This window comes from Glycine soja, chromosome 8 (genome assembly GCF_004193775.1).
Source record: "Glycine soja cultivar W05 chromosome 8, ASM419377v2, whole genome shotgun sequence".
Taxonomy (NCBI): Eukaryota; Viridiplantae; Streptophyta; class Magnoliopsida; order Fabales; family Fabaceae; genus Glycine; species Glycine soja.
In genome coordinates this window covers 12,061,744-12,084,601 of record NC_041009.1, presented here as the reverse complement: position 1 = coordinate 12,084,601, position 22,858 = coordinate 12,061,744, and the positions used below count along the sequence as shown (strand labels likewise).

The following is a 22,858-nucleotide window of genomic DNA, read 5'->3' as shown; positions in this document are numbered from 1 at the left end:
TGCTTATTTTATGAATGAGATTCTCGACGTTGTTCTTATGATTTATAACAAAATGTTATTATTATTATTTTATTGTTTTTTTTAATCAATGTCAAACGATTAATATTTTTTTTTTTTATCAATATCAAACTGTAAATATTAAAAACATAATTGGATCTATAGGAGGCATTTAAGGAGAGTGAAATTCACTACTACTTCATGAGAGAGAAATATTCAAATAAAAACAAATATCAGAAAGAACGAAGAGAGAAAAAGAATATATATAAACGTAGATTACATTGTAGGTTCATATTTTATAAAACTGTTATAATTCATTCTTTAAAGTTATCGAGGTTAATGATAACAAATTTGTCTCGCTCTAAAGAAATGTATATAGGAGATTAGAATATAAAACATCCAAATTTTGATAAAGAAGAAGCATAATTGACATATCAATATCCTTTTTATGGGTCACAATATTGATAATCAGCGAATTTTAAAGTATCCATGCATCAAAGATTAAGATAGACTAAAATGCTCTTTATACTTAATCTTGGAATAAGAGCTTTTAAGGAGAGAAAAACATACCCCGTCATTGAGGCTCGCTCGTAAAACATTAATTCCTTAAGTAAGTCACAGACACAAAAGATAACAGCTTATAAACAAAATCTTTGGTACATGTTATATTGATTGATTCGTCCAGTTTCATATTCTTCTATCAATGGTACAAACATTAGACGACAAATTAATAAAGAATGATTACAATTATAAATAATGACTATCGACCTAAATGAAAGAATGAAATAATCTGTTTGCCCAAGGTTTCAATAAATTCATTCAGCCTGACAGTGTGCAAGGCTTGAGGAACCAAAACATGTCCAAGGCTTTTGTTTCTCTTCCATCAACTATTGAAGTGCTTCTGCTTTTCTCTGCAGGAGACTCCTTCACAATTTCCTTGTTTTGTTCAATTTCTCCAAGTATTCCTCTCTCCTGCAAATACAAAACACTTTCAGTGATATTAAGTTATTATAGGAAGAGTACAAATACAAAACACTTTCATTCCCTTGTAACATTCAAAATAGACTTTTTAACAAAGTCTTTGCCTTAGCCTTAGCACAGTAGGGACTGACAGAAATTTGTTAAATGCACAAGTTTGCACAAAAACAGGAATAACAAGGATGCTTACTAATCAAATTTGTTAAATGCAGTATTGTGAAACATGTAATGATGGTGTAGGGAAGTAAGTATGTCATCATTTTTGTTAGGAATCTTCTCTACTTTACTGACTGCAACTAGAGGTAGAACAGATGCACATAAGAACCAACATAGGACAATACACTTAGAGATAAAGGGATCATTGTTATTGATAGTTCTTTCACTCTTTACAAAAGGAAGAGCTCTCTCTTCCCTTACAACACTGAGACACTTCTTAGGTTCTCTCAATACAATCAATTTCCCTCCTCTCTTTCTCAAGAAAGTTGTTATTTATACAAAACTACTAACCTACCAGTTGTTGACAGCTGGCAGTCTAACTAACTCCCAACAACCTTAACTATCACTCCTTCTCATCTTATTCTTCCTACTGTGCACTAGCAACGACTTAGCTGCACTAGATGATTCCTCTTGCCTAACAATACCCCCCTGGAAAGAACCTTGTCCTCAAGGTTGATAGTAGAGAATTGTTGCATCATTTTGATTTGTCCTCCCAAGTTGCTCCTTCAACGAGATGTCCTTTTCCACTTGATCAATACTTGGTGGAATTTCTCTTCCTACTGGACCAAACATTCTTTTTTCCAGTACTTGTTCAGGTTATATCCCTATTTCTTCAGCTTATAGTTCCTTTGCAATTCTACCTCAATTTGATGTTCTTGCACTGCAAGTTTCAATTGGGAAACGTGAAAAAAAACAAGGTGGATTTGAGCAGCGTCAGGTAATTGCAACTGAAATGCCACTACTCCAATTTGTTTAACCACCCGATAAGGGCCATAGTATTTGGCTGATAGCTTAGGATTTAATCTTGTAGGCATTGAAGCTTGTCTATGCGGCCTTATCTTGAGACACACCCAATCCCCCTCCTTAATCTTCGAAGGTAAGCGATGATTATTGGCATATTTTGTCATGTGATTCTGAGCTTTGTTTAGATGAAACTTCAACTGATTAATTGTTTCCATAAGATCTTGAGTCATTGCCTCAACTAGGACTTCCCCTGAATGAACCTCGCCAAAGATGGGGGTGGTCGACCATAAACTATTTCAAATGGGGTAACACCTAGCAGCTCCCTAGTAACATGTATTATACCAGTATTCTGCCCATGGGATAAACTCAACCCAAGATTTGGGTTGCTTTACATAGAAGCATCTCAAATATTCCAAGGTTACGTTTAGTACCTCAATTTGTCCATCTGACTGAGGGTGATAAGCAGTTCTCATTTTCAAAGTTGTTCCTCATTTTTTAAATAACTCCTACCAGAAATTACTCAAAAGCAATGCATCCTTGTCACTCACTATTGAAGAAGGAATCCCATGCAGCCTTATTACTTCCTTAGTAAAGATATCCGGCACACTACTAGCAATATAGGGATGCTTCAATAGTAAAAAATGACCACCACTACAAGAATAACATCATGCCCCTTAGATTTAGGTAATTCCACAATAAAGTTCAGGCTAATATCTTCCCACACAGCATTGGGGATTGGCAATGGTTGTAATAAACCAGCTGGTGAAGAAGTGAGGTACTTACTTCTTTGGCAAATATGGCATGCTGCCACCAAGTGTCTGTAATAGTTTTCAGCATTCCTTTTCAATGGAGGGATTTTGTGCTAGCCTTTCTATAAGTTCTGTACACCCCTGAGTGGCCCCTACACCAAGGAAGAGTGAAATTCCTTGAATAGTTGAGCGATCCAGCTTGAATTGGTAGGCAGAACTAACTTGCCTTTAAAGTATAATTTGTCATTCTCTAGGGTGTATTTGCCATGCAAATCCAGATTCCACCTTCAAATTTTTTACTATCTTCCCCAAAATAGGATCTGCCAATACTTCTGGTCAATCTCAGAGATATCTTGCCAATAAGGTTTGGATAAGGTCTGTGTTTCTTTATCATTTTCCTTCTCAGACAGAGCATCAACTACTTGATTTATTGCACCAGCTTGTAGATGATTTCGAATTCATATCCCAACAATTTAGCAAGCCAATTCTGTTGACTCTGAGTCGTAATCCTCTGATCCAACAAGTATTTGAGACATTTTTTTATCAGTATACGCCAGAAATTTTCTTCCCACCAGGCAAGGCCGCCAATGCTGGATTGGCTAACACCAAAGCCATCAATTCTTTCTCATACACTGACTTATTCAAGGATGCTTCTGATAAAGGTTTGTTGAAATAAGCAATGACCCTCTTCTGCTGAAACAAAACAGCTCATATCCCCTTACTAGAAGCATCACACTCAATGGCAAAAGGTTGAGAAAAGTCTGGCATTGCTAGCACCAAAACTGTAGTTAATGCTCGCTTTAATTGCAGAAGGCTTATGAGCTTTCCTTAGTCTAAATAAAATTCCCTTTCTGCAGCATGTTGGTAAGAGGCCTAGCAATCTTCCTATATCCTCCTACAATGAATCTTCTCTAATGCCCCACCAACCTTAAAAATCTTCTCAAACTCTTGACTGATTTGGGTAACGGGCATTGAAGCACTGCCTCAATTTTTCTTGTATCCATAGCCACTCCCCTTTGCAGAAATAATGTGACCCCTAGATATTCAATTTCTTGCTGCCCAAAATTGCACTTCTTTAGGTTGGCAGTAAACTCATGTTGAACCAAGGTTGCCAAAAGTCCAAAACAGTCCTCCAATGTTGCAAATGACCTTCCTATGATGAAATATATCAATATATCATCAAAGAAATCCAGAACAAATTTCCTAATAAATGGTTGTAGTGTAGAGGATGCACACTGGAAGGTAGAGCTCTCTCTTCTCTTACAACACTGAGACACCTCTCAAGTTCTTTCAATACAATTAATCTCCCCCCCCCCCCCTCTCTCCTTCTCAATAAAGTTGTTATTTATTCAAAACTACTAATTAACTTGTCAGCTGTTGACAGCTGGCAGAGTCTAACTAACTCCCAACAACCTAACTGTCACTCCTTCTCATCTTATTCTTCCTACTGTACACTAACAATGACTTAGGCTACAACAGATGATTCCTCTTGCCCAACAATTTGCCATTTTTTTTTTGGAAGGCAAAAATATATATATTATTAATATAGATCATAGCAGTACCAGGGGTACTGATGAATTATACATAATTACAGGACACTTAGAGTGTCGCCTCCCAACGTAAACAAAACCCTGCATTAATCCCACTACAAAGGATAAATATATCCAACCCACTACAGAGAGTAAATATACCCAGCCCATATCAACTAAAATAATCCACAAGGTTAGAAGACCATTGATTGAAAGAAATACTAAAGTTTTTCTCTCTGGTCTTTAACCATGACCATTTGAGGAATAAAGCATCATCCATCACTTTAGATGGTTGAAAGTGATTGCCCTCGAATACCAACTGGTTCCTATGCTGCCATATAGAGTTAGTCAATGCTACCCACCATCCATATCGATGAGATTGATTTTGCCCTGCAACATAACCCTCACAAAATTGGACAAAGTGTGATGCTGGAGATGATGCAATGGGGCCAACCATCTGGTTCCAACTCATAGATTCCCACCAAAGCCCTAAAGTCATTTTACAATTGAAGAACAAGTGATCCACCTCCTCTTGAGCATTCCCACACAGAGGGCATGAATTATCCTGAATCTGCACATTTCTTCGAAGGAGATTTCCTCTAGTGGGCAATCTATCTAAAAGAAGTCTCCAAGAGAAAATCGCAGCCCTTGGGGGTACATTCAGCTTCCATATAGTCTTTAAGATGTTGGCCTCCGGAATTGGATTGCTGGTCATCAATAATCTGTAGGCTGACTTAGTAGAATATATAACACTGGGATCAGCTTTCCAGACCCTAATATCCTGCATATGAGGCTGGATTTGAATATCAGTAATTGCTTCCATGAATGTCACAGCTGTATGTTGCTCATAATCAAATAGATTCCTTCTCCACTTTAAGTCCCAACACCAATTGCCTTGGGAGAAGTGATGTGAACCTGAGTAGGAGTGGATCGTTTGATACAGGCTACGGAGGTTTGGATGACGCCACTTCCGGTGAAGGAAGATAAGTCAGGGTAGACGCCACTTCCAGTGAAGGAAGATAAGTCCGGGTAGACGCCACTTCCAGTGAAGGAAGATAAGTCCGGGTAGACGCCACAAGGATTACCTTGATAAGTCTGATAATTGGTTCAACAAGGAACCCAGAGAGAAACTCTCACCAAATTTTATCAAAATGCCAAAAGTTTTTTTTTATTGAAAATAAAAACCAATACTTATAGTGTATCTGAACAAAAAGATAAAAATAGACATGGGCCTTCTAAACAGTTTGGGCCAAAATTACAATAAATAAAAATTATAACTAAATAGAACATATTTATTATGGGCCTTCAAATTAATCTGGGCCTTCAGCATCAATTAATAGTCTTGATAGTGTCTCTGCCTCTGGACCTTCATCCTTCTCCACTTGGACCTTCATCCTTCTCCACTCGGGGGCTTTATCCTTCTCCACTTGGGCCTTCGCCCTTCTCCACTTGGGCCTTTAGCCTGTATATGGCCAATTTCAGGATTCTCATCATTCCCTCCTTCTTGGAAAACATTTGTCCTCAAATGTCCAAGATCATCACCGGGTTCAAGTACCACTTCCTTCCTTTTCTTGTGGGCTTGCTTGGCATAGCTTTCATTCTTCTTTGCAATTTGCACCTTCACTTGGTCATACAATTTTTTTACATACGCAACTTTGGTCTGTGCATCCTTATGCTGAGTCTCTTGGGGCTTGCTGTTGGAAGTTGGCCTGTTAGGCAATGAAGCTTCTGGAAGGAGATCAACTTGATGTTCTATGCCTCTTGAAGGTGGTAGTCCATGAGGAATCTCCATAGGAAAGACATTTTTAAATTCCTGCAATAAGGGTTGAACACTAGGAGAAATAGAAATAGTAAACTCATTAGAATTATGAGTAGAAATTTTACTGTCTTTGCAATACTGTAGATTGAGTGGTTCATGAGCAGGTAACACTTTCCTCACTTCACTCGCCTCTGCAAAATAATTAAATTTTCTCTCATGTGTATCACTCTTTTCCTCGGGTGTATCACTCTTTTTCATATTCCTTTGTGGTGCCTCACTATTTTCTTTCTCTTGTTCTCTCTTTTCTCTCATTCTGATTTGGTCATCACACACTTCTCTAGGGGATAGAGGTTTAAGAGTAAACGAGGAAGATTTGGCTATTCGTCTGTAGGGCTTTTCTTTGTTACGGTTCAACAAACGTTGCATTTGTGTAGTCCATGCGTCCAGAAATAAGCGTTGAGATTCGTCCAGTTGATGATATACACCACCATTGTCACCAGCTCTTGCCATGATTAAGGAACAAAGAATTTTGCAGTAAATTAAAAAAAATTCAGGACCTCACCACACTCTTCTCACGTGTTTCTCTCTTTAATGGTAGTTCACTCGTGTTTGATGCTCTCAATATAGGCTTTTGTGTGATGTTTTCACTCTTGCCTTTTACCACTCACTCCCTCTTAAGTTCCTGGATGGATCGAATTAGACACACAAGGTAATATAAAATAAAAGGAAAGACAATATAATTATCAGAGTAACAGATTTGATTTGGGATAACAACTTGGACTTGATTTGGATAGCAGATTAGATTTGATTTGGATAACAGATTAGATTTGGATAACAAATCTGATTTGGATAAAAAAATTGATTTGATTTGATTTGGATAATAGATCAGATTTGGATAACAAATTAGATTTAATTTGGATAACAGATATGATAACAAATAAGATAACAGATAGGATAACAGATAAGATAACAGATATGACAAGTAAACTTCAAATGCTCATAACTTTTGCTACGGTTGTCCGTTTGAGGCCCACTATATATCAAAACGCTCAGAATTCAGAGGAGAATCTAGATAAGGGGATTTGGTACACGATTTTCTGCCAAAAAAAAAGCCTCTAACTGCCTCAATTTCGTGTTGAAAGATCAAACACCCACTTTCTCTTTTTTCTCTTTCTTCTTTTCTTCTCTTTTTTTTTCTTCAAAATTTCTGCAACTTTTTTTTTTACTTGAAACAGAACCAAAACAATTTTTTTTTATGACACAAAGTCTTGAAGACACTAGAAACAAGAACAACAACAAGAACAAGAACGAAACAAAGACACAAACAAGAACGCAACAAGACGCAAACAAGAAAAACAAATAACAGAACAAGGACAAAACACGAACCAGGACAAATTACAAAGAAAAATAATAGGATAAGATAGAACCTGTATCAAGAGCCGAAGCTCTGATACCAGATGATGTGAACCTGACTAGGAACGGATCACTTGATACAGGCTACAAAGATTTGGATGACGCCACTTCCAGTGAAGGAAGATAAGTCAGGGTAGACGCCACTTCCGGTGAAGGAAGATAAGTCTGGGTAGACGCCACTTCCGGTGAAGGAAGATAAGTCAGGGTAGACGCCACAAGGATTACCTTGATAAGTCTGATAATTGGTTCAACAAGGAACCCAGAGAGAAACTCTCACCAAATTTTATCAAAATGCCAAAAGTTTTTTTTTATTGAAAATAAAAACCAATACTTATAGTGTATCTGAACAAAAAGATAAAAATAGACATGGGCCTTCTAAACAGTTTGGGCCAAAATTACAATAAATAAAAATTATAACTAAATAGAACATATTTATTATGGGCCTTCAAATTAATCTGGACCTTCAGCATCAATTAATAGTCTTGATAGTGTCTCTGCCTCTGGACCTTCATCCTTCTCCACTTGGACCTTCATCCTTCTCCACTCGGGGGCTTTATCCTTCTCCACTTGGGCCTTCGCCCTTCTCCACTTGGGCCTTTAGCCTGTATATGGCCAATTTCAGGATTCTCATCAAGAAGGTTCCCATGTTGGATATGGTACTATTCTGCTGATCACTAATCAGAAACAACTGATTGAATTGCTGTTCAAGTTTATAATCTTCCCCCAACCAATTATCTTTCCAGAATTTTATTTTTTCCCCTCCTCCCACCTTCCATACCATCTGCTGATGAATAAGACTGAACTCAGGCTATTGATATATCTTTCGAAGGTCCTTCCACCATTGAGAATGACAAGATTTATCCCTCCCACTACTAAGATCTGACCATCCACCGTATTTTGACAATAAAATTCTGGCCCACAGCTGATTGTGATTAGAAGATAGAGCCCATACCCATCTACCCATCAAAGCTGTATTGAATTTGGAAATATCTTTGACCCCAAGGCCCCCATCCTCCTTAGGGAGACATATTACTTCCCACTTCACCCAAGGGATTTTCTTATGCCCTTGATCACCCCCCCCACAGGAAGTTCCTTTACAAGGAGACAAGTTTGAGAGTTATTCTTCGTGGAAGTTTGAAAAAAGATAAAGTATAAATGGGTAGAGCAGTGAGGACAAAATTGATCAGAGTAACCTTCCCAGCCATAGATAAAATTTTCTGGTTCCATTTAGATAGCTTATCTTCATATTTGCTGATCAGAGGTTCCCACACCAAACTGCTAGTAGACTTTGCCCCAATGGGAATGCCCAAATAATAGAATGGAGTCTCCATATGTCTGCAGTTCAGAAATTGTGCTGCTTCATGAATCCAGTTAGCCTCAGCTCCAAAGATCCCAAATTGACTTTTTGCAAAATTAATCTTCAATCCAGATGCCAATTCAAAACCCCTCAGCATAGCCTTCAAAGCAATGACATTATCCCATGAAGCATGTCCCACAAATACTGTGTCATCTGCATATTTCAGAATATTGACATGCTCATTTTGCTTCCCTACCTGGAAACTTCTATACAGGTTCTTGGCTGTTGCAACCCTCATCATTCCAGTCAAGCCTTCAGCCACTATGTTGGTCTCAGACCTCTAGTGGGAACAAATTCCTTTGTAGGGCTGCCATTTACTAGGATTGATATAGTGGCAGATTGCAAACAAGCATTGATCCATTTTCTCCATGTAAGATTGAAACCCCTCCTATCCAACATGTAATCCAGGAATGACCATGAAACAGAATCATATGCCTTCTCGAAGTCCACCTTAAATACCAAAGTTGGCTTCTTACATCTTTTTGCTTCCTCCACAACCTCATTGAGAATCAAAGTTCCATGAAGGATATGTCTATCCTTTATGAAAGTTGATTGTCTTTCATCAATAAGGCCAGGCACCACCATCCTCAGTCTATTTGCCAATAGTTTGGCTATTATTTTATACATGCATCCTATAAGGGATATGGGTCTATAGTCATTGAATGACTGAGGTTGATTTGATTTTGGAATTAAGGCCAGAAAAGAAGCATTGCTGCCTTTAGGGAAGCTACCATGCACATGGAATTCATCCACAAATCTCCTAAATTCTGGTTTTAGCACCCCCCAAAACTCCTTGATAAAGTTAAAATTAAATCCATCCAGTCCAAGGGATTTCTCTCCTCCACAGCTCCACACAGCTTCTTTAAGTTCTTGATCAGAAAAAGGGGCAGTCATCTCCTCCCATTGACTGTGAGTAATCCTATTGAAGTGAACCCCATCCAAAGTAGGTCTAGAGAAGTTTTCCTCAGTGAATCTTCTAACAAAAAATTTGACAGCTTCATCCTTGACCATTTTAGGTTGCTGGACCCATATCCCTTCGCTGAAGATTCCATGGATGGTGTTATGATGCCTTATGAAATTGATTGTTTTGTGAAAATAGGCTGTGTTACTGTCTCCTTCCTTGAACCACTTAACCCTGGATTTCTGCCATAATAGGAATTCATATGCATTTGAAGCCATCCACAGGTCATGTTGTATGGACTTCTTAGACATAAGCTCAGCCTTAGTCAAGCTTCTATCACAGGCAATAGTGTCAATATCATTTAACTGCTATCTCAGCTGCTGGACTTTCTTGAATTTGACATCCCCAAACTCTCTACTCCACTGTTTTAAGCTGGATTTTAAATTCCTCAGCTTATTTTTAAGCACTATTCCCCCCAGCTAGCCTGCTGATCTCTGATCCATGTTTCCTTCACCAGTGTTTGATATTCTTTATGTTTGAGCCACCAATCCAGCACCCTAAAGGGCTTAGGGCCCCAGTCCACCATAACTATTTTCAATATAATTGGGCAGTGGCTGAAAAGTCCTTTTGGATTACATGTTGTGAGGAATCCGGCCAATGGGATAGCCACTGTTCTGAGACCAGACACCTATCTAATCTGCTCTTCACAGATCCATTGGGTCTGAACCAAGTAAATCTGCTACCATAGGATTTGATCTCCTGCAGTTCCATATCAGAAATCCAATTATTGAATTCAGAGATGTCAGAGTTACTTCCCATTCTTTGAGATGAGCCTATTCTTTCTTCCTGACTTCTAATGCTATTGAAGTCCCCAAGGAAACATCATAGATCATCAGTGTTAGAGGTTCTTAATTGCCTCGACTCTTCCCACATAGCTCTCTTCCCTGGTAGGTCACAGGGAGCATATATATTAACAATGTATATCCTCTGGTCATCCTTAATCCAGCTACCTGCAAGCATTAGGAAGTTGCTGCCTTTCACCCTCCTGTCTACCTCAAAAGCAGAGTTATTCCATAAGCATAGTAATCCACCAAAAGTGTGGACTGAGGGGACACTGTCCCATGAAACATTAGAGTCCCCCCATATGCTCTGGCAGGTAAGCTTGTTGAAGTTTTCCTTCTTAGTTTCCTGAATACACACAAGGTCCACCTTGTACTTTAAATTGAGCTTTTTAATAGCAGCCCATTTTATCCCCCTGCCCAAACCTCTGCAATTATATGAGAGAATTATCATTATTAATGATGTTTACTCCCTTCTCAACTGCCATTGTTTTATCTCTGTTCTCCATATCAGCCAGCACTCCTTTGATCTGATGAATTTCACCCCCATGAGTCAGACCCATTTGATTTATAAGCTCCCATTGTTTTTCAGAAGTGAATTGTTTCTCCATGTCTGAAAAGTCCCTAGCCATATCTTCCATAACCTCCTGTTGGGCTTCTTTCTTTTTACACCATTTTTTTCTTGAGTACACTTGTAATGTATTAGTTAACTCCTGCTGTTGCAATTTAGAATTAGCAGAGATGTTATGTTGGGCCTCGGGGGTGTTATATGTGGAAAAGTCCAGGCTGGTAGCAGGCCCAATAAGGTTGGAGTTGTGAGCTGGTGAGTAATCTGAAGAAATATTTGGACCATTGGGGATATTAATGATATCCACATTTTTGCCAAGCTTAGAGTCTGATGCAGGCTCAATATAGGATTTTTCAGAAGCTCCTGCTGCTGAGCTGGCGTCATCCTTCCTTTTTCCATCTATGTTGATACGTATCTCTGCTGTAGCTATTTCCTCTTCCTCGTCATCTGCCGGGTATGTGTGTGTTGACCATCTGTAATTTCAAAACCTTTCCTTTAAAGGTCTGGTGTGCTTTTCGACGTATGAACTGGACAGAGTGCCTTTTTAGAGTGGTCTTTACCCACTGGGTCATCAGCTCTGTGGAGACGGTAAAAGAATTGGGTGTGGTTCGCGCCTGTCGCCGACGCGGTTTTTGCCCTGTGATGACGGCGTTGCCTCGCACCTCCATGATTGGACACTGTCCATATCATCATCGTCCGATATAATCTCCTCCGAAGACTCCCATCTACATCTCTCGCGACACCTGTTGTTCGACCCGTCACTGCCGTTTTCTTCCACCATGTGAACGCGGTAAGTCTCTCCTTCGGCGTGGACTTCTACTACCTGTTGTATTAACGGTGGTCGAGGTGTCCTAACCAAGACTCTAGCACGGTCGAGTCTCTGCATGTGCTCCACATCGTCGTCTACCTCCACAAGATCGCCCACCGCCGCCACTATCTTACGGATGTTGTCTATCGTCCACACGACTAATAGGATACCCCAGCATCGAAGCCATATCAGCCTAGTTCCAGTGCGAAGCTGTGGTTTCCATTTCGTCAACGAGTAAACAAGGATGAACCTTGTTCGATTTCTTCCGCTATAATCTCCGTTGCTCTCGTGTCGGAGAGGCCGAGAAGAAGGGTCATGTCATCACCCAAGTACTTGGGCGACACACCTGGACCTAGTTTCCATGAGACCTCATCTTCTAGTCGTTCGAAGATCTAGTCGTTCGAAGATCTCTAACTTCTTCAATCTTCCCACCCATACATTTTCATGTCGCCGTATATCTTCCATCGATATATCCAATGTTATCGATGATTGTGAGCCCCTGTAACTAGCCACCTGAGCATCGCCAGGTCCCCTGTGTGTATTATTATCTAACGACAAGGCCACTGCTTCTGCATATGACTTCTTAGGTGCCTTATTCTTTGTTGTTCTGAACGAGACTTCTTCCCTTTGATCATGAGCAACCACACCTTCCCCCTTCTTCGCAAGAACGACCTTGTATTGGTCCATCTTCGTCTTTCCTCTTCCATATTTCGGAGTGTTAACATGGAGTTTAAGGTCTCTTACGATATTGTTATCCAGTTCCTTTTCGATTCTTCCTTTGTCGGAGATTCCTTTGTAACGGACGAAACCATACCTCCTCCCTTCTCTGTTTCTCCTCTTAGGAATGAAAATCTCTTTTACCTCCCCCCACTTACGGAAACGATTCCACAGCTCCATTTTTGTTACCTCCTCAGGGAATTGAGTGAAGTAAAATGAGGTGATTTCTGTTCTCTCCCTCCAGTTCCTTCGGTGAGGATGGTCTTCCTGGCGTATCCCACTCCTTCCATAACGGCGTGCTGGCAGATTCCTATTCTTCCTATGCCTCACCGTCGTCCACTCAGTCTCACTCACATCATCATACTCTCTCTCAGTGTTTGGCTCTCTCCCTATGTTCCGCTCTCTCACAGTGTTTGGTTCTCTCTCTATGTGTCGCTCTCTCTCACTCATTCTCTCTCTAAGTAACCTTCAGCATTATCCTGTAGTGCCATTTAACATCAAAAAAATATTTAATGGTGCTTACTAATCAAGATCAGCATGTAATATCACTCAGATGCAGAATAAAACATTGCATGTATTAGAGTATCTGTTTGTATAACTGTGAAAACAGTTTTGTGATATTGTTTGTAAGGGTTGTTAGCTTTTGCTAACAGCACCTCATTAGTGACTATTAGTTTTGTGATGTTGTTTTGTAAGGGTTGTTAGAGGTACTGTTAGTTTTGTGATGTTGTTTTGTAAGGGTTGTTAGCTTTTGCTAACAACACCTCATTGGTGACTGTTAGCTTCTACTAACAGAAATTCTCTCTTTATAGTTAATTTTGTTTGTTCAGTTCAGAGGTCTATATATACCTCTTTTGTAACTAACTTTTCAGAATGAAATAATATCAGTTCTCTCTCTAAAATCTCTCTATCACTCTCCTTCTATTAAAGATCTAGAGCCAATTTTTCGTAGTGTTCTCACCTTCGCAAGTTCCAGATCCTTTCCTCCATCCATGGCTTCCGCATCTCCAATCTCAATCCTTCCCAAATTCCATCGTCGAGAAGCTTGATGATTCAAACTATCTCCATCGGCGACAGCTTGTCGAACCGGTTATTAAATCGCATAAATTGCAGCGTTTCGTTGTTAAACCTATTGTTCCACTTGGCCATCTCATGGAAGATGATCGCATCGATGATCGTGTTAATCCTGAGTATGAAGCATGGGAAGTTCAGGACCAAACGCTTCTTGTTTGGCTCTAATCCCCTTTCTCAAAGCCTGTTCTACCGTGTGTTCTTGGTTCGAATAATTTCTATCAAGTTTGAGAAAAGATTCATGAGTACTTCAACCTCCATAAGAAGTCTCGTGCACGCCAGCTGTGAACTACGATGTGTGCTGTTTCACTCAAAGGTAAATCCATTATGAATATCTACGTAAAATCAAAGGTTATGTCGATGAGCTTGTTGTTGGTTTTGGAGTTCTGGTTCGTCATGAGGAGTATGTTGACACACTTGAAGGACTCTCGTCAGATTAGGCATCGGTGATCTCCGTTAAATGCGAACTGCGATGCGCGCTGTTTCACTCAAAGAAACTTACTTTGTCCATCGTCGAGATTGTGGCCTTACTTTACGATCATGAAACTCACCTCGTTCGCTACAATAAAGAAAATCAGGCAATGAGTTCTCCGCCCCTGAATTACACTCAAGGATATTCGCACTCCAATTCCTACAAGTCCGATGATTCTAGTAGTTCGTATGGTCATGGCAGTGGTGGTCAGTTTTCCTGATTGCAGTGTAGAACGCAATGGTGGTAACTCTGACAGAGATCAAGGTGGTGGTCGATTTGCCAATTTTTGCTTTAAGTATGGTTACACTGTAAATGTTTGTCACTTTCAGTCTGATATGAGTTTTCAGCCTCATGAGTCACTCACTTTCTTTGATCCAGCCACACTGCAACCAATTCCTAGTTCCAGCTTCAAACCAACCCAATGCTATATAGGCTTACCAATTCCTCCTCCCATGGAAATGATCATGCTAGCTTCCATGTGACTGGTGAATCACTCACTTTCTTTGATCGAGCCACACTTCAACCAATTCCCTACTCCTCTGGTTTTGCATGAACCTCTAATACTTGAGTTAATCCCAATTCCAAGCAATGGTGGTGGTGGTCGTGGTGGTTTTCCTGATCGCAATGTTGGACGCAATGGTGGTAGCTCCGGTAGAGATCAAGGTGGTGGCCAATTTGCCAATTTTCAATGTCAAATTTGCTTTAAGTATGGTCACACTGTAAATGTTTGTCACTTTCAGTCTGATAAGAGTTTTCAGCTTTATGAGTCACTCACTTTCTTTGATCCATCCACACTTCAACCAATTCCTAGTTCCAACTTCAAACCAACTTAGTGCTATATATAGGCTTACCAATTCCTCCCCCCAGGAAAATGATCATGCTAGCTCCATCTGGATTCCAAATTCTGGTGCTAACTTCCATGTACTCACTTTCTTTGATCGAGCCACACTTCAACCAATTTCCTACTCCTCTGGTTCTACACGAACCTCTAATACTTGGGTTAATCCCAATTCCAAGCCTGTTGGTTCCAACTTCAAACCAACCCAGTGCTATGCTTACCAATTCCTCCTCCCATGGAAATGATCATGCTAGCTCCCACCTGGATTCCAAATTCTGGTGCTATCTTCCATGTGATTGATGAATCACAAAATATCAAGCAGTTAGTTTACTCACTTTGATGGACCTAATCAGATCTTCATAGGAAATGGTGAAGGTTTAAGTATCTCTGGTATTGGTTCCTCTTCCTTTGTGTCTCCTAATGACTCTCAAATTACCTTTAAGCTTCACAAATTACTGCATGTTCCTTCCATATAAAAAAAATTGTTATGTGTGCGTCAGTTTGCTAAAGATAACTCTATTTTCTTTGAATTTTATCCTCACTTATATCTTGTTAAATCTTAGGAGACCAATAAAATCCTTCTTCAGGGAGTTGTTGGTGCTAATGGTCATTTCATAATCTCAAGCTTCAAGACAATCAATTTCTCTCTGTTGTTGTCTACTTCAACTTCAACTTCATCTAATTGATTGTCTAATGCAGCTTCTGCTTCTGATGTCAATAAAAATTCTAGTGTAGCTTTGAATTTTGTAATTTCATCTCCTAGCAATGTTAGTCTTTGGCATGCTAGGCTAGGTCATCCTAACAATCATGTCATGAAGCTAGTCTCTAGTCTCTTCAATCATTGTAATATTTTCTCTTCTAATAAGAATTTTTCAAAATTTTTCTCCTCTTGTTGTATAGGAAAGTCTCACAAACTGTTATCTCACACTTCTACTTTTGTTTACTCTTCTTTAGAGTTTATTTTCACAGATTTATGGGGACACTCTCATTTAACTTCCTATGTTGGTTTTAAATACTATGTGTCCTTTATTGATGATTTTTCCAGATACATTTGGATATTTCCTATTAAATCTAAAGCCGAAACTCTATCTATTTTCCAAACTTTTAAATCAATGGTTGAACTACAACTTAACACTAAAATCAAAAGTGTTCAATCTAATTAAAGGGGTGAATATAAACCTTTCTCTACTCTCCTAACTTCTTATGGCATCTCTCACAGACTCATCTGTCCTCACTTATCACCAAAATGGTGTAGTTGAAAGAAAGCATAGACATATAGTTGACTTGGGTCTTACTTTGTTATATCATGCATCTTTACCCTTACAGTTTTGGGACTATGCCTTTACTATTGTTATCTATTTAATTAATAGACTTCTCGCTACTTCCTTCAACTTTGCTATTCCCTTTGTTACTCTTTCCAACAAGGACCCTGATTTTCAATTTCTCAAAACCTTTGGTTGTGCCTGTTTTCCTTTGCTGAGACCTTATCATACACATAGACTTGATTTTCATTCTCAAGAGTATCTATTTTTTGGGTATTCCTCCTCTCATAAAGGCTATAAATGTTTGTCTTCAACTGGCAGAGTCCACAACCCAAAGATTTTTTGGATTTTCTCCTATTTCAGCCAACTCCCCCCTACAGTCTCCCTTCTTGTCTCTCGTCAACCTTCCTCTGAGTCAGCTTCTATACACCCTCAAACACTAGAGTCCATAACCCTTAGTGATCTTCTTCTGAGCCTGTTCCAACACCTCAATTAAGGTTTCCTTACTTTAAGTTATTTACCCTGACTCATATAATCCCATTTGTAGTTCCTACACCTCAATCTTCTCAACTGTATCCTTTTCATTCCCCTTTTACACCTTCTATTCCCCCTGGATTTTCTCCTATTTCAGCCAACTCCCCTACAGTCTCCCTTCTTATCTCTCGTTAACCTTCCTCTGAGTCAGCTTCTATGCACCCTCAAACATCAGAGTCCATAACCCTTAGTGATCTTCTTCTGAACCTGTTCCAGCACCTCAATTGAGGTTTCCTTACTCTGACTTATTTACCCTGACTCATATTTCAATCTTAATCTCATTTGTAGTTCCTACACCTCAATCTTCTCAACTGTATCCTTCTCATTCCCCTTCTACACCTTCTATTCCCCCTGGATTTTCTCCTATTTCAGCCAACTCCCCTACAATCTCCCTCTTGTCTCTCATCAACCTTCCTCTGAGTCAGCTTCTATACACCCTCAAACATCAGAGTCCATAACCCTTAGTGATCTTCTTCTGAGCTTGTTCCAGCACCTCATTCCATCCCTGTTAACAATCATCCTATGCAAACAAGGTCTAACTCTGGAATTCACAATCTTAGGTTGCATCCTTCCTTGTTTCTTGCTCATTCTGAACCCAAAATTGTTAAACATGCTGTGGAAAATTCATACTGGTTTGTTGCAATGCAACAAGAGTATGATGCCTTGCTAAAAAACAAAACTTGGGACTTAGTTCCCCTACCTTCCAACAGACAAGCTATTGGGTGCAAGTGGATTTTTAGAGTAAAGGAAAATGTTGACGGTTCCATCAACAAGTTTAAAGCAAGGCTGGTAGCTTAAGGTTTTCATCAAGTCCATGGCTTTGACTTCCATGAGACATTTTCTCCTATGGTCAAGCTTGTCACTATTCATATTGTTGTCACTCTTGCTCTTTCACGTGGGTGGGAGTTATTTCAACTTAATGTGAACAATGCTTTTCTAAATGGGTTCCTTGAGGAGTCAGTATTTATGACATAACCTTCTAGCTTTAAGGTTGAAGATAAGTCCCTAGTTTGCAAGCTTAACAAGGCTCTCTATGGGCTGAAACAAGCCCCAAGACAATGGTTTGATAGGCTAAAATCTACTCTACTTCAGTTTGGTTTTGTGGGAAGCAAATGTGACTCTTCTCTGTTCATCTACAAGCATCAAGTGCATATTGTCTATCTTTTAATTTATGTAGATGATATCATTATCACAGGTACCTCTACTTCTCTTCTTCAGCAACACCAAGCTGCACATTGCTTTCTCCCTTAAGCAATTGGGTCATTTGGACTATTTTTTGGAGAGATCAAGTATTTGCCTAATAACTCTATAATAATGATGACTCAGAGCAAATATATTTGTGATTTACTCCACAAAACTCACATGGTTGAAGCTGGAGAGGAAATAGAATGAGCTTCAACCATGTGAGTTTTGTGGAGTAAATCACAAATATATTTGCTCTAAGTCATCATTATTATAGAGTTATTAGGCATGGTGCTGATTTGTTTCATGATCCAACTCTATACATATCAGTGGTGGGTGCCCTACAATATGCTACACTAACTAGACCTGAAGTCAAGTTTGTTGTCAATAAAATTTGTCAAATCATGGCTACACCTCTAGACTCTTACTGGGCAGTGGTTAAAAGGATCTTAAGGTATCTCAAAGGTAGGTTGTTTCATGGGTTACTTCTTCAGCCTACTTCTATTACAAAGTCCTTGGCTCTTTGTGCATTTTGTGATGTTGACTGGGCATCTGATGTGGATGATAGGCGTTCCACCTCAGGGGCTGCCTTTTTCTTGGCCCAAACTTAATATCTTGGTGGTCTCGCAAACAAAAGTTCCAACACTAAAGTTGAGTACCGTAGTTTGACTCAAACTTCTGCTACGTTAACAAGGATTCATGCTCTACTAATAGAATTGCAAGTTTCATTCACCACTCCTGTTCTCTATTGTGACAATCAGAGTGTTATATCCATTGCTCACAATCCTTTATTCCACAGTTGTACAAAACATATAGAAATCGATGTCTTCTTCGTTAGAGAAAAAGTTCTGCCCAAGCAGCTTTCAGTTTTACACATCCCAGCTCTAGATCAGTGAGCAGATGAGCATGCTAACCAAGTCTCTTTTGTTAGCAAGATTTGAAGTTCTTAGGGGCAAACTCAATGTGAAGAGTTTGAGGGGGGTATTAGAGTGGGGGCTATTAAAGTATCTGTTTATATAACTGTGAAAACAGTTTTGTGATGTTTGTAAGGGTTGTTAGCTTTTGCTAACAGCACCTCATTGGTGATAGACAACTGTTAGCTTCTACTAACAAAAATTCTCTCTTTATAGTTAATTCTGTATGTTCAGTTCAAAGGTTCAGAGGTCTATATATACCTCTTTTGTAACTAACTTTTTAGAATGAAATAGTATCAGTTCTCTCTCTAAAATCTCTCTATCACTCTCTCTCATTCTATCAAAGAGCATGAATTGGTACATTTTCATGATCCTTTAAAGTATCATAAAATGATACAGGAGATATTATGCTCTCTTGATATGGAGCAATGACCTACCTTAAAAGATAATAATGAAAATCTATCAAAAAGAACTACATAACCCTTTTATCCTAATCCATTCAAAATCTTTGATACTAACGTATTGCTTGACCTTTGTTATTCAAAATCTCTTGATATTGTCTTGTCAAGTCAGTCTTCTATCAATCTGAAAAAGTTCAACTGTATAAATGCAGTATAAACATACCATTATCCGGGATTTGGGAGCCTTTGAAGGGGTAGGTTTGTTGAATCCACGTGCAACAGAGAAGCACTGAGGAGAGGGAGGATTTGTTCTAATTTGTTGTAAGCTCCCCTCCCTCTTGTGCTTTAGATTCTCCAGGTCAAGAGTTACTGGCATGTTCTCTGCCTCATCAGGTCTTCTGCAGAATACAGTAATACACAATTGATTATCTTGGGAAATGCTAGAATGGGGCGATAAATCAGTTTTTGACAATCAAGTTTACAGTCACTGAACTATATATAGATAATGCTGTGTAGTCCTAGGTGAAAAATCAATGGCCAGCCTTTCATGAAGCACAAGTGAGTGTGTCCTAGGTAGCTTTCTCTTTTTGTGAGAAAATTGACCCTCCACCAAACTTAGGCTATATGAATTATACAACTATAATAATTGAGTTACCAGTTAATACTGTAGGCCAGGTCCATCTTGTAGCTAACTTAATCATCACATTTATTGGCAATGTAGATTAAGCAAGAATAGGGTACATGAACAAAAACGTAGTTTTATTTTCCAAGATTGAGGATGATTATATTATATATAACTTCAACAATCAATCAACATTGTTTATCACTCTTCTAAGCATTAATTACCACTGTATGTTTTGAACTTTTGATCAACATTGCGATATCACTTGGCATTAGTTATCACTGTTCTGAGCATGCTAGTCATTTAAAAATAAGAACATCAAACCAACAAACACTTATACTAGTTACACTATTGATCAAAGCACTGTTTTTGTTTCAACACTAGAATACAGTCATCTACATGACGGCAGCAATTGCAACTTGTAATTTTCTGAGGACCACACATTTACTTGTAATTTTCTTATGCGTTTGGTGTGGCCATTTTGTACGCTCATAAATTAATGTTTTTATTATTCAAAAGACGCAGAAGCAGTGTTGTGATTTGGAAGGACACACGTACACCAACCAAACACTCATTTTTGGTGACTGCACTTCAACTGCAACCCCAATTGAAATCACATGTTTCTTACTTTTCTTTGCAGTTGCTTGTAAGTACAACCAAAGCACAGTGTGCAAGTGTCTTTTTGCAGTTATAGTTTAAGTACAAATGGAATTTTTAGTCCCCAAAAGATCTTTTATTTTGATAAATATTTTCTATATTTTATTCAGTTTTAGTTCAGTAATAAAAGTTGTTTTAAGATTTTCCTATACAAATCTTTAAAAACAGAAAAATCATGTGAAATCTTTGTAAATTGAAAATGAAAAAAAAGAAAAATATTTTGTCAGCCCAAAGTATCCCCTAAGGTTTTCTTTATGTAATTCCTAGAATTTCTTATAGGGACGATAGATTACATAGACTCAGAGGGAGAATAATATGCTTACTTTTTTCTCTGTTGCTTCCCTTTAACACACATCCCTTCAATTCTTTCAGCCTTACTCACTTCAAGCAGTGGTTTCCTTTCTTTCTCTTTTGTATCTGACTCAGCTAAAGCTTGAATAGAACAAGAGGTCTTCTCCACCACCTCTTCACTCTCTTTTGGGCTCAAATTTTCAGCATTTTCTCTCTCCTTAGCTCTTATTGCCAATTTCTTCAATTCATTGCAGAATTCCGTGATTTGATTCAGAATAGGCCTCCCGGCAAACAAATTCTTGGTGGATAGAGTTGATCTCAATGAAGGCGCCTTGTGATCCACAAATGTGTCATCATTATCAACCACTTTCTTCTTCTCTTCAGTAGACTTGATTGCTTCCTTCAAGGGGTTAACTTTAGTAGTAGGAGGAGGAGTAAACAAATTCGGGTTTTGGTTTTCACTTTCTTGGTTGAATAGTGCAGGCACCCTTCTCTTGATTTTCGCATCTCTGAACCAAGATACAAAATTGGTGAATTTCAATCTTTTAACACAATCTTAAATTGCAAGTTAAAAGAAAGAGTGTTGTTGTTTACAAGAATGTACCTTCTAATTTTGTCACCACTTGGAAGATTCTCTGAAACATAACCCGGGCTAAAACCCTTCTACAGAAAACAAAAGATTAAAAGAACCTCAGCACAAGATCACTAAAGACCATAATTAGAAACTCAGCATAAGAAAACCAGCTCAAGGTTAAATGTTTGTCAAATGGGATGACACCCAAGATTGAGAATCTCACAATTAACAAAAGAGGGTCTAAGAAGAAAAGGGAAAAAAAACCTTGGAAGGAGGAGTTTTTGATCTCAGAAAATCCTCTGCTGTCTTGGGATGTTTGCAATCTGTATTGCAACCAAAATTAGTAAGCCAAGTTTTAAAAAATCAATCCACAACCACGATTTCAGCCGCAAAACTGCAAAGCCACTGCAATTGCAGCTACATTTGTCCACAATTTCCCGCAAAATCAAGAATTGCGACAAAACCACGACCTCAGTTTAAAACTTTGGCGATATCCATTTAGAAAAAGAAGCAAACTTTGGCAAACCCAAATGCAAAATCACAGCCCAATTTAAAAACTTTGGCAATACCCGTTTAGAAAAAGATGCAAAGTTTGGCACACCCAGATGCAAATTATCTTGAAAAAAAGAAAAAAAGAGAAGAATTATACCAGGCTTGCAGAACCAAGCTTCGTCAGCATGATCATTGAGGGAGTGGTCAAGGGACAAGAAGTCAACCCACTTGGGCGCGTTGATGTGCTCGTAGAGCTTGTCTTCCACGAAGCTCCACTCTAGCCTCTTCCAATCAATTTTCGCGGGTTCCATTGATGAGAGAGAGAGAAAGAGATGAGTGAGTGAGTGCAAACCCAGAAAGCGTTGAGTGAGAGTGTGTGTGCACGTGATAGTGAAGAATGTAAATGTGACCGTTATGGGTCAGAGAGAAATGAGAAATGAAACGTTAGGAACCGACCTTGGATCGCTCTAAGCATATGCTTTTGACCGTTGGAGATCTTCGTTGATTCATTCATCACTAGTTATAATTAATTAGCGTTGATGATAAAATGATTACCATATACTACAACCAGTGAATTCAGAAACCTTATAAAAGGAGTGGAAAAAAATTTCCTTTATAATTGGTTGTTTAAATATCTAATTTTTAAGAAATAATATTTTTTAAGAAATTATTATTTTTATACATAAAATTAAGATTAATTTTTATATTAAACAATGATAATCTTAATTGTTATTATAATAATAAAAAACATATAATTATTTTTACATAAATTTTACACTAATTATCATTTTAATCATTGAAATGAAACAACAAACATAACTAATTTGATATAATTTTATACTAATTAAAATTATAATAATAATAATAACAATAACATATAAAACTAATTCTATATATTTTATACTAATTAACTTTAATATATATATATATGTTTCAAGAGAGGGGCTCGAATTCAAGCTCCTAGTCGCCCCCT

At 38.5% G+C, this 22,858-nt stretch overlaps 1 protein-coding gene across 3 annotated transcripts; it reads right to left on the bottom strand.

Annotated features, from left to right (window-relative positions):
- Positions 1 to 617: 617 nt before the first annotated feature.
- LOC114422005 lies at positions 618 to 22,527 on the bottom strand. Of its 3 annotated transcripts, none has more exons than XM_028388171.1 (6): positions 22,043 to 22,527; positions 21,658 to 21,716; positions 21,424 to 21,482; positions 20,852 to 21,328; positions 19,473 to 19,647; positions 618 to 969 (listed from the first exon to the last, which is right to left on the bottom strand). In XM_028388171.1, the coding sequence occupies exons 1-6, from the start codon at positions 22,194 to 22,196 to the stop codon at positions 817 to 819; spliced, it is 1,077 nt and encodes a 358-aa protein (XP_028243972.1). In that variant the 5' UTR covers positions 22,197 to 22,527; the 3' UTR covers positions 618 to 816. The 3 variants fall into 3 exon arrangements, with proteins under 3 accessions (XP_028243972.1, XP_028243973.1, XP_028243974.1); XM_028388172.1 differs by having other exon boundaries at positions 21,424 to 21,479; XM_028388173.1 differs by lacking the exon at positions 21,658 to 21,716 and having other exon boundaries at positions 22,043 to 22,174.
- Between the last annotated feature and the right edge of the window lie 331 nt (positions 22,528 to 22,858).

Bases quoted from the DNA above. Each gene is read 5' to 3' on its own strand.
- LOC114422005 (XM_028388171.1), bottom strand. From the start codon at position 22,196: ATGGAACCCGCGAAAATTGATTGGAAGAGGCTAGAGTGGAGCTTCGTG. The intron at 21,329-21,423 runs GTACATTCTTGT...ATCTTGGTTCAG, and splicing joins AGTGGTGACAAAATTAGAAG to AGATGCGAAAATCAAGAGAA. The intron at 970-19,472 runs GTATGTTTATAC...TTGTATTTGCAG, and splicing joins CTCCCAAATCCCGGATAATG to GAGAGAGGAATACTTGGAGA.